Source organism: Marmota monax, unplaced genomic scaffold (assembly GCF_021218885.2).
Source record: "Marmota monax isolate L192 unplaced genomic scaffold, Marmota_monax_Labrador192_F-V1.1 WCK01_AAM20220418_F8-fsc00003, whole genome shotgun sequence".
Classification (NCBI taxonomy): domain Eukaryota; kingdom Metazoa; phylum Chordata; class Mammalia; order Rodentia; family Sciuridae; genus Marmota; species Marmota monax.
The window spans coordinates 19615939-19632416 of NW_026694084.1; the positions used below are offsets into that span (position 1 = coordinate 19615939).

Here is a 16478-nt window from a genome sequence, read left to right on the forward strand (position 1 = left end):
CTTCCACAGACATTTGGTTGTAATTTTAAGAGACATTTAAATTTTTAATTTATTTTTCAGCATAGAAGATGCTGCCAGCTTTTATATCTCTTTGGCAGCATTTCCCTCTTTAAAAGCCTGTTATGTTCCACAGGCATTTCAAATTAGAAACAAAGCTTTTAAGACTTCAAAACACAGCTGCTGGGACTCTCACCTTGGAGATTATAACATAAAATGGTAAGCAAAATATAGCAAGTAAGATACCTTAGTTCTTCAAGGTTTTTCTTATAGATTTCCTCAATGATTATAAAAATATTGATTTTATGAATAAAAGATTGTTTTTCATTCACTGTCTGTAAGTCATTTAGTTTTATGATGAGTTTGAGGTCACGCTATCCATTCAGTCATGTGATCAGAGAAATTAATGGAAAAATGCTGAAGATGCAGTTGTGCTATTTAATTAATTCAATTCATTAAATATATCTAACTTCCTTTGTCAATCATTACAGTAATATATATGAGTCTATTATATCTGATTTCCACTATCTTACAGGTAGAAGAATTTCTCAACAACAATGAAAAAATATTCAAAGTATTCTAATGAAGTCACTCAAAATGCTAGGGAAGAGCCAAATTGCAACTGTTTAGAAAAATAAGAAGGTCTTTAAGTGGGTACTTAAAAGTATACAGGATGACACAAGTAAAAAAAAAAAATACTGGGATCGGAGATTCCAGGAGGGGAAAAGAAACAATAAAACCTAGTAAAGAAGTCAGAGAAAATCAGATATATCGAAGGCACACTATGTGGAGTAATTCATCACCACAGCAAATACAAATGGGAGATAAACCTCAAAAGACTGGAGCTATTTTGAGACATTATGGATGACAAAATTGAATAGTTTGTGTATATGGAAAGCTTAAGTTGGAAAAACACATTATTATAGATGTTAGGTAGAAGACTGATATGGCACCAACATACATATGGATAAGAAGAGGAAGAACCTGTAGCTAGGAAAGCTCACATTACAATGTTCTAAAAACATGTAAAGGGTGAACTAAAATGAAAACCATGGAATTAGAGATGGAGGGCTGCTGTTCTCACCTGTGAAAAATAAACATCTTAGTATTTGAAATTTATCTTTCTTTGAGGAGCAAATTCATGAATATTTCTACCACACAAGAAAAATGATGAAAGAATAAATGCTTTGTGATTGTAATCAATGCTCTAGAGAAATCTTTCAATATATTGGTAAAATAACATGTATTTGAGAATGTATATTACTATTTAGAGGTTAAGTTTTAAGAGGTTTATGTTTTTGTTAAATACATACAAAGTTCTTTTTTCTCTCCTCTGAAATATATGAAACTACAAATTCTTTAACTGCTGGTTTTTTTTTTTTTTTTTTTTTTTTGTTGTTGTTTTGGTTTGTTTTGTACCAGTGATTGAACCCAGGGGCGCTTAACCACTGAGCTACTGCCCCAGCCATTTGTTTGTTTGTTTGGTTTTAAATTTTGAGACATGGGTCTCACTAACTTGCTTGGGGCCTTGCTAAATTGCTGAGGCTGATTTGGAACTCAGGATCACTGCCTTAACCTCTTGGGCCACTGGGATTACAGGCATGCACTAGCATGCCTGGTTTAACTGCTGTTTATAAAGTGGTGATATTCTTATAGTTGAGGCTACTCTTAAAGACAATCTAACCCATTCTCCTGCTAAAGATCCCCAATTTACACTTCTACTTGAAGATTTCTTGCTCCAGATATATTTTTAATTGGCATACCTGAAGTAATAATTAGCAATTTTGAAAATGCACTGTACTGTATTATGCTTTTGCACAATTCCTTTGGTTTGTACCTGGGACATGTAGTAATGCTAGGTAGAAATCCTATAAGCAGGCAGATTCAGAATCATCAATCTCAAAAGAATACTTAAAATTACTTAGCAAGGCAAGATTTCAGTCCCAGGCTTGCTCTCCCGTTCTTGGTAACAACTATTTTCCATTTGTTTCTCTCAGTCTTAAACTTGGACTAGGTCACTCTTTTATAGGTTTTAACAACTTGCCATCACAGATGGATAGGTGGCCTAAATGAAATAGTTCTGTTGGAACCATGATGAACCAGACAGAAACTACGCAGCCAATGGGGAGCTGCAGTTAATTAGTTCATGTTGTCATGAAATTATGTTGGCTTAAGTTGCCAGATACAACCAGGGAATAAAAAAACTCTGTGTACAGAGTGTGTGTGTGTGTGTGTGTGTGTGTGTGTGTTTGTTTGCACATAAACACATGAAAGATAGAAAAATACATATAGATATCTCTCCTGGGTTTTAAATGTCAGAACCCATTTTTAAAATGCATACATGCTTAAAACAAACATCTCCAGTCCAGGTAAGGCTGAGTCACTGCCAATTCACTCTCTTTACAGAAGAGATCTGGCTTCTTTTTATCTCCTCAACTCCTCAACTTTATTTTATTCTTAGCTCTATAACTGAGCTTCATTGATCTTTATTTTCTTGGAATAGCTCATTAAGCCCTTCTTCAATATAACACTCTTCCTTTCCTGCATGCTAGCCATATATAATTTTTCCAGTATCAACAGGTGTGATATCTAAAATCAGGTTGGTTTCCGCATTACAACATTTATTATCTTTTATAGGATCTCATTTTTTACCTTATTTTTTTACTTCTGAATACTTACTTAGATTTGTTATTACATCTGCCTAACTTTAAATCCACTGCACTTAAAGGAAATTTAATTCCCTATATTAGTATTACATTACAACATTGTTAAGTCTATTTTCAATGAACCATTCACATAACTGGCAAATAATGGGTCCAAGTTTTAGTAATAATTTTCCTATCATCTTTTACCATACCAGCTGTTTTGATTAGAGAACTTACATTGTCTCCAGATCTATGATTCCTATTGTGCATACATTATTTCAGTTAATCTTCTCCTAAACCAATAAGATAAGTGATTTGATTTCCATTTTCAGATTTTAAGATACCTCCTTTTGCAAAAGAAGGCAATTCACGTCAAAGATGGGATTTGGATAGTTTGTTGGACTTTTAGACACTGATTAAAGGACAAGATTTGTAGTCCTAACATTATGAGTTCAAATGCGATTTCCATCAAATTTTTAAAAAGTCAAACAGAGCTTCAGTTTCATCATTTGTAAAATGAAGCTAAAATAACAAGTTTTTACATGATTTTATAAGAAAGGAGGCATGTAAAAAAGAATCACTTAGTAAATTGCATACAATTATGGAGCCTCTAAAGTATAACTATTAATAATTGAATCTGAATTAACTGATTTTAATTGACTTATTTTATTATGAGTAAATTTAACCAGATCTGAGACCTTTTGAATTTCTCTTTGGTATATATCTTCAAACATTATTATCTATTTTAAGTTTGCGAAGTAAAGTTCCATAAATATTTTAGAAAAATACAATTATGTTCATGTTGAAGTAAGATTATAATTTTCTATTTGAAATATAGTAAAATATAGCCTTAAGTCATCTTGAAAGATCCAGGTGACAAAATTTCCTCAGATCTATATTCTAAGAGCTATCTTTTGGTTCCTAGAAATATTCTTTAGGGTATGGTTTGTACTTCACATAAACAATATAAAGAAATAACAACTGTAAATATAAAAATATAAAGGTTTTAAAGTGTTCTTTGGTAGTTAAGTATATTTCATTGTATATTATATACATTCTCTAGGTTGTTGGGAAATGTAATTTCAAATTAATAAAATAAATACTAATTTTAGGATCATATAAAATTAATATTACAAGTTATGATTATTTTTAAGACACACAAATAAGATGTATATGGAATATCTGCTGAAGGATTTCATGTGCATTGCCTCAGTTGGAATTCACCATTGTATGCGATTAATTTTTTACACATTACAGAAGAGGAAATTTGGGCAGACAGGATTGAGCAACATATTCAAGATCAGACAACTAATTAATAAGCAGCAGAATTTGAATGAAAATATATATCTTTATAATATAAATTCCATGATTTTTCACTTACTATATGGCAAGCAATTAATCATTTAATTTCAAAAAGAATGTCCTGATAAAGACAACATATTACTTAACTAGTCACACTAAAATAATGAATGATCAATGGAATCTAGCTGCCATAATTTGAAGTCACCAGGTTTCCATTTCCATATTATCAGTTATTTTTAAAAAATTAAATTCAAATAAACTCTGACAAAATAAAGTATAAAATAATTTTAAATATTACCTAAAATCTGATCCAAGTCTCTTCCCATTTTCTGGTTCTCCTGGATCTGGACATAAATTGGAAGCTGTTTTAATACCTCCCTCATTTACTGTAGCAGCAAGAAGAAAAATAAAAACAAAATATTTATAATTAGAAATTAAGAATGATATTAATTTTAAAATTTACACAAAACTTATATTCTGTTACTATAATCACTATGTTTTTACTATAGAAAATTAAAATACAATTTTATAGAAAAATAATGAAGGTAAAAAACTTCTTCCTCTTTTTATGGACCTATCAGAACCTAAATTTAATATTTATATTCAATGACATACTACTCTGAATATTAACTCGTTAGTATCTAGCACTTTCTTTTTTAATTTCAATCAAATTGCAAGACACATTTCTAGCTTATCAGTGTCAGAGTTTCCATTAATTATTGATAGTACAGAGATCATTACCAGTTATAACACTGTCATTTGGAACTTTGCTGTTTTTTGGTTTTTGTCCATGATTGGGATTGAACCCAGTGGTTCTCTATCACTGATCTTCATCCCCAGATCTCCTTATATTTTATTTTTGAACAGGATCTCACTAAATTGCTCAGGTTAGCTTCAAACTTGCAATTTCTCTGCCTTGTTCTCCCGAGTAGCTAAGATTCTATTGAAATTCAATGTTGGTGGATACTTTTTGTTTTCAAAGTTGCAATTAAAAATAAGACCATACAGGAAAAATTTAAAGTTATTAACATTTCTGTATTTGGTATATAACAAAATAATTTTGTCTTCCAATATTAAGGTAAAACAATGATGTGGTACTAAGCATGTCATTGAATTATGATATAATGCTAGAAACCAAAATAATGGCTTTACCCTCAAGCAATTTCTATAACTACATTTTACATGACTATTGTACAGATTTTCATCGGTTTATTTAGAGCACTCAGTTATTGAAGGCTTTTTTTTTTTTTTCAGCGAATGTGGTCACATTGGATGCTTAAATTCCCAGGATATATTTTTTAATGGGAAGATAATAAAGCCAGATAATTCTGAAATATTTGAGTGATATTGTTTTATAATTCAATCTTATAGTGAACTGGAGAGTATTTCCATAATTTTGCTCCTTTATTAGTTTGCTCTTTTAAAGAAAACATAGTGCTTAAGGACAAACACCAGAGGAAAATTCCTAAACCTTATAATTGTTCTTGTCCTGCACTCTGGATTAGAACCATCTGTAGATCTTTCTTTAAAGATTAAAAATGCATAGTTCTGGCTCTGGATATTCTAATACAATTAGCTTATAGTACAAACCTGGGCATCAATTTTTGTTTTTTAATATAACTTTCAAGATGATTCTAATGTAAAGTTAAAGTTGAGAACCACTGGACTTGTGGATTGTTTAGTTAGAATTGGTCATTGGGTTGACACTAATTCATCAGATAGGAAGACAGCTATCAAATGATAGTCCAGCAGTCATGGTTGTGGTAAAGGTGCCCTCTTCTCAATTAGATATAAAATTATTTTTTCTAATTTTCACCAACAATATCTTTCTTGCACCTTTATTATATACTCACGGATTCAAATAATGTAATATTTTTTATTTTTCTTGGTCCTTTAATTTTTTTAAATTCCTTTTGCCATTTCTGGGGGTTTTGGTCACTGTCTTACCTTAGCTGATTTCACTAATTCAAAGGAACTGGCCCAGAGCCCTTCATATTTTGTATTTCCCTCAATGCTTAAAAACCTACTTCTTTGTCAATGATTTCTAATATAGGATTTTGCATCTTTTCCAAAATTTCCTGCTCCATCAATAGCCATTATATCATCCCCAAAATTTCCAATTGCTATATCATGTGTCAGCTCAAATTCAACCTAATCACTTTGATACTTTTGTGACAACATTATTATTTATCTTCAATCTATCTTGAATACTAGAAGAGGACCGAACTTCCTAAAACAGTTATTTTTTGTTTTAATTACTATACAAATCTCCAATGAGTCAACTAGATTTCTACTGTTTCTAATACTTCTAAACACATATGTCCTAGTTGTTTGATTAAAACCAACACATAAAAACTGTTTTTAATAAACTAAGCATTTTCTATGGGAAGTATTAACTTTATAATTTTTGAAAAGCTATTGATAATACTGTAGAATGTATTATTAAAATGTAACTTTCTTTTAGTGAGTGTTGTAGATGATGAAAACAGGTGGCATAACATACGTTTAACTACTTTAGTATAATACAATATATAAAATGGATTAAAGATTAATGTGCAAGTGGTTTATATACATTAGAAAATAAAATTATGAAAAAGTCTTTTTTCATATTTTACATTTTTTGTATCAAAAAGTAAGACCATGTCAAATATTTGTATATGAATTTGAATGTTAGTACATCCAATTATGTGTCTTCTATATCTATTTTATATTTTAGTTCATTTGATCCTCACAACAATCTTACAGGAAACTACTATTAGAATTTTGCACCTCTTCAAGGCAAGGAAACTGAGGCATTGGGAGGTTAAGAAGTGAGTCAAAATCATTTGCCATTTAATGCCAGAGTCTATATTTAAATCCAGGCCAACCTTTCAGCTCGGAAGACCATCTAAGACATCTCAGCAAGGCAGAAAATAAAGTCATTTTCTAAAATTCAAAACACTTTTACAAATATTTTCCATTAAAATACAGAGAATATTCATGATTTTCACCACATTTACATAATTAATTTCAATTCTTATGAATTTAATTGTCAGGTTATTTCTATGTGTTTGGAAACATCATTTAAATCACTGATTTTGACATCTGCAATAGATGACAGCCTTTCCAAATTAAAATACAGGGATAATGAGAGAGTTTCTGCAAGCTACATGTACTAAGTGTCTGTTAGTTGTAAATGTTCAAAATAAAATATAAATTAATATCAAAATGTATGATCTTTTCTTTTCTCTGATGTTTAGCTATTTCAGAATTTCCCCGGATTAAATGATATCAGACATTCAAACAAGGTTAGTACTCATGGAATCAACTGCTTTCACTATACAATGCCATTGAAATGACTAGATAGATTTAACATTTTTATTTCTTTTAATTTGAGTAGTAATTTGCAGAATGGTAAAAACATCAATGCTCTTTAAAATTTATACAGAGTGTTGTCCCTTGAAAAGGACATCTGCTAGGAGAAAGCCCTTTTTTCTATGGTCTTTAAGAATATTTTTATTATTAGTAATATTAATGAAATGTGCATCTTTTTCTCCACACACCAGTAAAGAGATGAATGAAATTTATAAGATTTTAAAATTGATGTATTTATTATAACACACAAGTATCTTTTGTTTCAAGAATCTTAATTTTTGTATTATTGTATTGTTATTTTATTATTTAACTTAAACACACTATTAGTCAACATCAAAATATAATATTGTTATTATAAACATGTTTTCTAAAGTTTATGATATTATATAGCACACTGAATACATTAAAAATAAAAATAAGTTGACTCTAACTAAATTCACCTCTATATTACCTCTTCTAGCTGCCTACATTGCTACTTTTCTCGTGATTTTATTTAGTTTTTAATATTTATCCTAATTTTTAAAATATTTGCTTTTGTATTTGGTTCTGAACTCAAACATCATGGATGTCAATGATGTTATTTTATACTAATACATTTTTTATTCTACAAAAAATTACCTTTTAAATCATTTAGCATCTCAATATACTGTTATATTCTTCAGGGCTAAGACGACTGTGTTTTATTTACTTCTTAAATTTTATTCTAACATGATGTTGCCATAGAGAAACAATGGAATGTATAAATAATAGGAATGAATGAAAGTGTGGATTTGAAACAGGAAAGAAAAATATAACCATTTATAGGAACCTTATAGTTTCTTTATCCACCTTAATATTCTAGAAGGGGTTCAGATAAGTAGGTAAAAATACTAGCCAATAAATTTTGTTTTTTAAATATTTATAATTTCAAAACTATTTTTTTTCTTGTCAAATTTACAATTTTGAGGATAGGTTGGGCAACTCTTTGTTATTTAGAGTAACAAAGGATGAATGGAGCAACTTAGAGTTCTGGTATTAAAGCTGAAATAAAAACTGAATTAGCTATTCAAACAACTAAACTATCCCTATCAGCATTACTGAACCTTCCTGAACAGTTTGGTCATTCATTTCTCAGTTAAACTGTAAAAAGACAGGTTTTCGCAAATCTGCATTTCAGGTCACCCATGCTTATACTCGCTGATGCCCATGTGTCAGCTATAAAACTTATTTGGTGTTTAAGGAACATAGACTTTCTTTCTTTTTTTTTTTTTTTAATTTGAAAGCCAAAACTCAGATAAAAGTTCTTTCTTTTATTTTGTCCTGTGTTAACTAAAGATCAAGAGATGAAAACTTGAATGCTTACTTGATAATTAAAATATAATGATAAAAATTGAAATGATATAGCCATTTGCTATAAACAACCATATTTTTAAATTCTGTTATACAATACTTGAGAAACAAACTGTAGTAAAAAAAAATTTTTAAATAATGATGGCTTGCCAGGCAGGCACAAAAGTGCACTCCTGTAATCCCAGCAGCTTGGGTTCCTGAGGTAGAAAGATCAAAAATTCAAAGCCAGCCTTAGCAATTTAGCTAGACCCTGTCTAAATAAACAAAAACAAAACAACAACAAAAATGGGATGGATATATGACTCAGTAGTTGAGCTCCACTGATTTCAATCCCTGGTACAAAAAATAATAATTATAATAATTGTTGGCTTGCAATTTTGTAACCATAAAAAGTTTTCTATAAATACTTGGTTTGTATTGATGTAGAAATAACTTATATTTTAAAAAAAGTAAGGAAAAGCATTTTCTTTTCTTTTTTTTAACATGAAGAACAATGGAGAAAGGCAAAAATATGAGGTAAATTAAGCATTATTTCCTTCATATGAACTTTTTGTCTGACAATCTTGAAATAAATATTCAGGGGTTGGTTGGTTTGTTTTAGGTAACACAGTAATACAAATAATTTCCTTTTATTTCGCCATTAGACTCCATAACAATGAAATATATATTTCCACTAAGGCAACATACCAATCAGTATAGAGTTATTCACATCAAATAATACCTTGACAAATCCCAGATATCTTAGTATAGATATATTCAATTTCTCAGAACATCTTGAAGTTGAAAGCATGCAGCACATAAAGTAACACTTGCATAGATAAGTGAGAAAAGGAAAACTAGTCTTATAACTCTAGTTAGAATTCCAAAACAGATATGTGGGTCAGATTTAAATATTGGGAAAATTTTAGTAAACATATTATTTGGTACTATAAACATTTTACTTCCATTTCATATTGACATAATGAAATTTACTATGTTGGAATCATCTGAACTGGCAAATTTTTCTATTTATATTTTTTATTATAGGATATATGCATTTCTTTCCAAAATGTATCAACTGATTTATGTCTGAATCATATTGTAATGTTATTTTCCACAAAATGGACAGTATCAATCTTGAAAATAGGTTTTTACCCTAAAATATATGAAGAAACCATAATTATACAGCTTCATACCTTGAAATAAACTACGTGTGCTTTCCAAACAGATTACTTAATTTGATCAATGATCTCCTATTAATATTTGCTGTTTGGGATTTAGAATTTTCAAGTCTAACTAAAAAATGTAAAGATCAGATATTAAAATTGTGAAACCATAAAATATTTAATAACACAAGAGTTCCTAAGTTTGTTTCTTGATAATTGACATAAAAACTCAATTCATGCCACTTACTATTTACATGTGTAACTCAATAAACACAGGCAAATAACTTTTTTAATAATTCTAATAAATGGTTTTACTTAAAGAAATCGTTAAAATATTTCACTGGGATTTGGAAATGAAGAAAAATACACTTCAAAATATACTTTTGTTGAAGAATCAACAATAGTGACATACATAATTTTCAAAAACTTCTCTCATTTTCTATCAACATACTGTTTTTAGAAGTTATGTACTATAACATAAATGGCTTGTTTCAAAGGTCCAAACATGGATGCAAGTAAACAGGGAGGTGAGGAATTTTTACCAATTACTATTAACTTGTATCACAAACATGTATAGCTTTACCAAAATCATTTTCCATGTTGTTTATGGTAATACAGATGTATGCTTCTAATTCAATGATTCTTTTAATCTGGGATTATGAGATGGGCATCAGATTATCTAAAAACATGAATTTGTGAAAAAAATTGAATATTTCAGACCATGAGATTTTCAAAGGAGTAACAATTGATTTATAAAATACTAAGGACAGTGTTTGAATAAATTATATCAAATTAAGAATACGTTTTCTTAAATGAAATTGCTTTTACATAAATATGCCTTAGAATTTATTTTTTAGAAATTTAGATGTACTCAAATAAGAATTCCTACAGGAAACCATCAATTTTAGAAATTTTATTCATTTTTATCTCACAATCCAGAATTACAAAACTTGACTGTCATCATCAAATGAGGTCAAATATGGAATATATTAAAATACTGAATAAATTTTAGCAAGAACAATTTGAAGTTGGAAAACCCCTGAATTAAAATCCATTAACTCAATAACATTTAAATACATAAAATATAAATAACCATCATGCATGTTATATAAATATTAATGCAGTTAATTTGGTAAATCACAAATATTTTGATAAAACACACACAAACAACACAAACACCACAAACTTCACTCTTGGCACTAGAGAAAGTAACAAAAAAGGAGTACACTCACAGATAGAAAACTTGTTGCTGTTGTCTTTCCCTGGAAACAATTTAAATCCTCTAGATTTAAAATCTATGGCCTTTTTCACTAGTTAAAAAAACAAACAAAAACATGTATCAGGAAATACAATTCAAAAATGAAATTCAAGTTAACAAATTTTGTTAGCATGGAAGTATGCAAGTTTAAAGAAATTGCTTTCTTAAGCCTGTATAGGGTACCCTGAGGAAAATACAAAAAAAAAAAAAAGTAATATAATCACCTAGTAATATAAGCAGTATAGAATTTTAAATATTCTCTAGGGAAAAACCTGCATATACACATAAATATTTTTAAAAACTATCCAAACTTTTACATAAAACCAAAATCTAAGCACTTTATCATAAACCACTTGGATTCACCAAATTGTATGGAATAAATTTAACTAGAAAAGCAAATAATACTGGGACATTAGTATAGCAGAAAGAATTTAATAAACTTGGCTTAAAAATTAAATTAAAAATTTAAATTACCTAAAAATTTAACTTATTTGAAATATTCGGAAGAATTTAAGAAAATAACATAATTGGAAATATTCAAAATACATTTTAATAATTTGGCCACTAATTTCCATTCATTAACATTGCTTTTGACACTATGACTGATACAAAATGTGTGGAAGTGAATCACAAGTATTTGGAATCTTGCACTATTTGAATACTTGCAACTTTCTACTACTTCTAATCTTAGGTATAGAAAATCAATATCTTTAAGATGAGGTATCACATTTTGTACTATATCAAAATAGATATAACTGGATAATCTAAGAAAAAATAAATTCATATTAATCCAGTGGAGTCACCTATAAATTTTTTAAAATTTAATTTTAATATGTTAAAAATATTCTCCAAGTAATTTGGATTAAAATAACTTTTACTTCATTCTAGTTCAAATTATGTAATTAAGTCTAGATGCTACTGGTTTTAAAAACTGATAATATTTCAGAAGACCATTTAAAATTTTAATTGACACCAAGTGAAATAAAGAATATGTATTTAACTAAAATATTGTCAATTAAAAATAGTTATACAATCTGACCTAATTAGATATTCCAAACATAAATTATTTTCTTTAAGAAAAGACATAGCATGAACAAGAATATAAGAAATATATTTAATGTAACCAATTATGACATAATTTTTACATAGTGCTTTTTATGGTGAAGGATAATAGCTTTAAACATATGCAATTAGGGCTTGGAACATGGTTCAGTAGTTAAGAACTACTGGGTTCAATCCCCAGTACCAAAAAATAAAATAAAATAAAAATCATGCAATTAGATTTGTTCATGCTTTCAATTTGAATAAAAAGCAAAACTGATCTTTATTTGATAGTTTAAAATCCACATTTTGCTGATTCTAAACTGTCTTTCTACCAACTAGTTCAAATTAAGGATCTCTTATTGATTATGAATATTTTTGTGATTTTTTTCTTCTTGTTAGTAGCTCCAAAGGTAGAAAGGTAGAGATGGGGCCTGATGGCTTATTGGGACATGTATTTATGAATTATCTATGCATGCTACATAGATTAATAGAGGAACATGAAAACTGGAGTAGAATTTAAGACTTCTTATCTTTGGCAATTATTAGTTGAGTGATTTGCAAAAGACCTCCATTTCTTCTCTTAAAATAGAAAGGCAAAACTAGATAACCTCTTCACCTCTTTATGGTTCAGAAATTGTCTGTGACTCTTATTTATAGTGAAAAATGACTATTGCTCTCTCAAGTGATGCTCTTTGTGGTGATTCTCCACTCACACCTCCATGATAACTTAAAGCATAATTCTTCTGAACTATTCAAATACTCTAAATATAGTTTGGCCACTTCTAAAATTCCCTGCTGCCTCAAATTGCTTTTCTTTTATTTTCTTTTTAAAAATAATTAGCATTTTTATTTCTGTGGCAGAAGTCTAGATTTTTCCATTCTAAAAATGAATTATAAGAAGGGATCTATGTCTATTTGTCTCTGTATTGTACAATTTGACTTTTTAAGTATTACAAATTAGTCTGAAGATTTCATGATAGTTTTAACTCAAATCATAAATTATACAAAAGAATCTTTTTAAAATGATGACGTTGTACAACCAAAGGCAAAAGTTGTATAATATTATATAGGTTAAAAATTTCACTGTTGTAAATAATGTTTAAATAGTATATGTGTGGAATGGAGAAGTATGTATTTGAAGAGAAGGACAGGTTTGTGTGAATGTTTATATCTAATCTGAATTATTTGGTTGTGGTAAGGGACAATACCTGAACATGAAAACAAGTGAATGCTTCAAGCCAAAAGAACATCAACTTGGATCAGTAATTTTGAATTTTTTTTTTCTGGCTGTAACAGGATGTTTATTTTTTTCTTTTAAAAAGAACGAGCTTTACCAGGAGATAGAGATCTTAAAAAAAAAAACCAAACAGTGATTTTAGAAATGCAAGAAACCATAAACCAGATTAAAAATGCTAACGAGAATATTACAAATAGACTAGATCAAGTAGAAGTCAGAACATCAGATAATGAAGACAAAGTTTATCAACTTGAAAAGAATATAGTCAATACTGAAAAGATGCTTAAATCTCACGAGCAATCTATCCAAGAGATATGGGATCTCATCAAAAAACCAAATTTGAGAGTCATTGGGATAGAAGAAGGCACAGAGATTCAAGCCAAAGGAATGGACAACCTATTGAATGAAATAATCCTAGAAAACTTCCCAGAGATGAAAGATGGAATGGATTGCCAAATCCTGGAAGCCTACAGGACCCCAAACATCCAAAACTGTAATAGGCCAACTCCAAGACATATAATTATGAAGATAGCCAACATACAGAACAAGGAGAGAATATTAAAAGCTACGAGGGAAAGGAGGCAGATTACATTCAGGGGTAAACCAATTAGTTTAACGGCTGATTTTTCATCACAGACTTTGAAAGCGAGAAGATCCTGGAACAATGTATTTCAAACGCTGAAAAATAATGGATTCCAACCAAGAATACTGTATCCAGCAAAATTAAGCTTCAGATTTGACAATGAAATTAAAATCTTTCACGATAAACAAAAGCTAAAAGATTTCGCAGCCAGAAAACCAGCACTGCAAAGCATTTTGGGCAAAATTCTACAAGAAGAGGAATGGAAAAACAGTGCCCAAAACCAACAGCGGGAGGTATCTCAGTAAAGGGGGAGGAAAACAACCAAAAAGTAAAAACTAGCCAAACTAAAATAAATAAATAAATAAACATGACTGGAAGTACAAATCATATTTCAATTGTAACCTTAAATGTTAATGGACAAAACTCACCAATCAAGAGACACAGGCTGGTAACCTGGATCAAAAAAACAAATCCAACAATATGCTGCCTTCAGGAGACTCATATGATAGGAAAAGACATACACAGGCTGAAGGTGAAAGGTTGGGAAAAATCATACCACTCACATGGCACTAGGAAGCAAGCAGGAGTGGCCATACTCATATCGAATAAAATCAACTTCAAACCTAAGATAATCAAAAGGGATAAAGAAGAACACTATATCCTGTTAAAAGGAACTATTCACCAACAAGACATAACAATTATCAATTTATATGCACCAAATAATGGTGCAGCAACGTTCATAAAACAAACTCTCCTCAAGTTCAAGAGTCAAACTGACCACAACACAATAATTATGGGTGACTTCAACACACTGCTCTCGCCATTAGACAGATCCTCCAGACAAAAGCTGAATAAAGAAACTATAGAACTCAATGACACAATCAATAACCTAGACTTAACCGACATATATAGAATATATCAACCATCATCAAGTGGATACACGTTCTTCTCAGCAGCACATGGATCGTACTCAAAGATAGATCATATATTATGCCATAGGGCAACTCTTAGTAAATATAAAGGAGTGGAGATAATACCATGCACCATATCTGATCATAATGGAATGAAACTGGAAATCAATGAAAAAAGAAGGAAGGAAAAATCCTGCATCACATGGAAAATAAACAATATGTTACTGAATGATCAATGGGTTACAGAAGACATAAAGGAGGAAATCAAAAAATTCTTAGAGATAAACGACAATTCAGACACAACATACCGGAATCTATGGGACACAATGAAAGCAGTTTTAAGAGGGAAATTCATTTCCTGGAGTTCATTCCTCAAAAAAAGAAAAAAACAACAAATAAACAAACTCACACTACATCTCAAAACCCTAGAAAAGGAAGAGCAAAACAACAGCAAATATAGCAGAAGACAAGAAATAATTAAAATCAGAGCAGAAATCATCGAAATTGAAACAAAAAAAACCATTGAAAAAATTGATAAAACTAAAAGTTGGTTCTTTGAAAAAATAAATAAGATCGACAGACCCTTAGCCATGCTAACGAAGAGAAGAAGAGAGAAAACTCAAATCACTAACATACGGGATGAAAAAGGCAATATCACAACAGACACTACAGAAATACAGAAGATAATTAGAAAGTATTTTGAAACCCTATATTCTAATAAAATAGAAGACAGTGAAGACATCGATAAATTTCTTAAGTCATATGAGCTGCCCAGATTGAGTCAGGAAGACACACACAATTTAAACAGACCAATAACAAAGGAAGAAATAGAAGAAGCCATCAAAAGACTACCAACCAAAAAAAGCCCTGGACCAGATGGGTATACAGCGGAGTTTTACAAAACCTTCAAAGAAGAATTAATACCAATACTTTTCAAGCTATTTCAAGAAATAGAAAAAGAAGGAGCTCTTCCAAATTCATTCTATGAGGCCAACATCACCCTGATCCCGAAACCAGACAAAGACACTTCAAAGAAAGAAAACTACAGACCAATATCTCTAATGAACATAGATGCAAAAATTCTCAATAAAATCCTGGCGAATCGAATACAAAAGCATATCAAAAAAATTGTGCACCATGATCAAGTAGGATTCATCCCTGGGATGCAAGTTTGGTTCAATATACGGAAATCAATAAATATTATTCACCACATCAATAGACTTAAAGATAAGAACCCTATGATCGTCTCGATAGATGCAGAAAAAGCATTCGACAAAGTACAGCATCCTTTTATGTTCAAAACACTAGAAAAACTGGGGATAACAGGAACTTACCTCAACATTGTAAAAGCTATATATGCTAAGCCTCAGGCTAGCATCATTCTAAATGGAGAAAAACTGAAGGCATTCCCGCTAAAATCTGGAACAAGACAGGGATGCCCTCTCTCACCACTTCTATTTAATTTAGTCCTTGAAATACTAGCCAGAGCAATTAGACAGACAAAAGAAATTAAAGGCATAAAAATAGGAAAAGAAGAACTTAAAATATCACTATTTGCGGACGATATGATCCTATACTTAGAAGACCCAAAAGGGTCTACAAAGAAACTACTAGAACTAATAAATGAATTCAGCAAAGTGGCAGGATATAAAATCAACACGCATAAATCAAAG

The 16478-nt window shown here is 30.0% G+C and overlaps 1 protein-coding gene across 7 annotated transcripts in view; it reads right to left on the bottom strand.

The window, feature by feature from the left end:
* The window catches only part of Csmd3 (CUB and Sushi multiple domains 3), a 1151628-nt gene that overhangs the window by 703964 nt on the left and 431186 nt on the right, over positions 1-16478 (bottom strand). For 5 of the 7 annotated variants that reach the window (XM_058585684.1, XM_058585683.1, XM_046464909.2 and 2 more), the window contains 2 exons: positions 11005-11082; positions 4243-4330 (listed from right to left, as the gene is read on the bottom strand). In XM_058585684.1, the coding sequence (XP_058441667.1) occupies positions 4243-4330; positions 11005-11082 (166 nt within the window). The remainder of the gene's footprint in view (positions 1-4242; positions 4331-11004; positions 11083-16478) is intronic. The other 2 variants (XM_046464911.2, XM_058585685.1) reach the window with 1 other exon arrangement.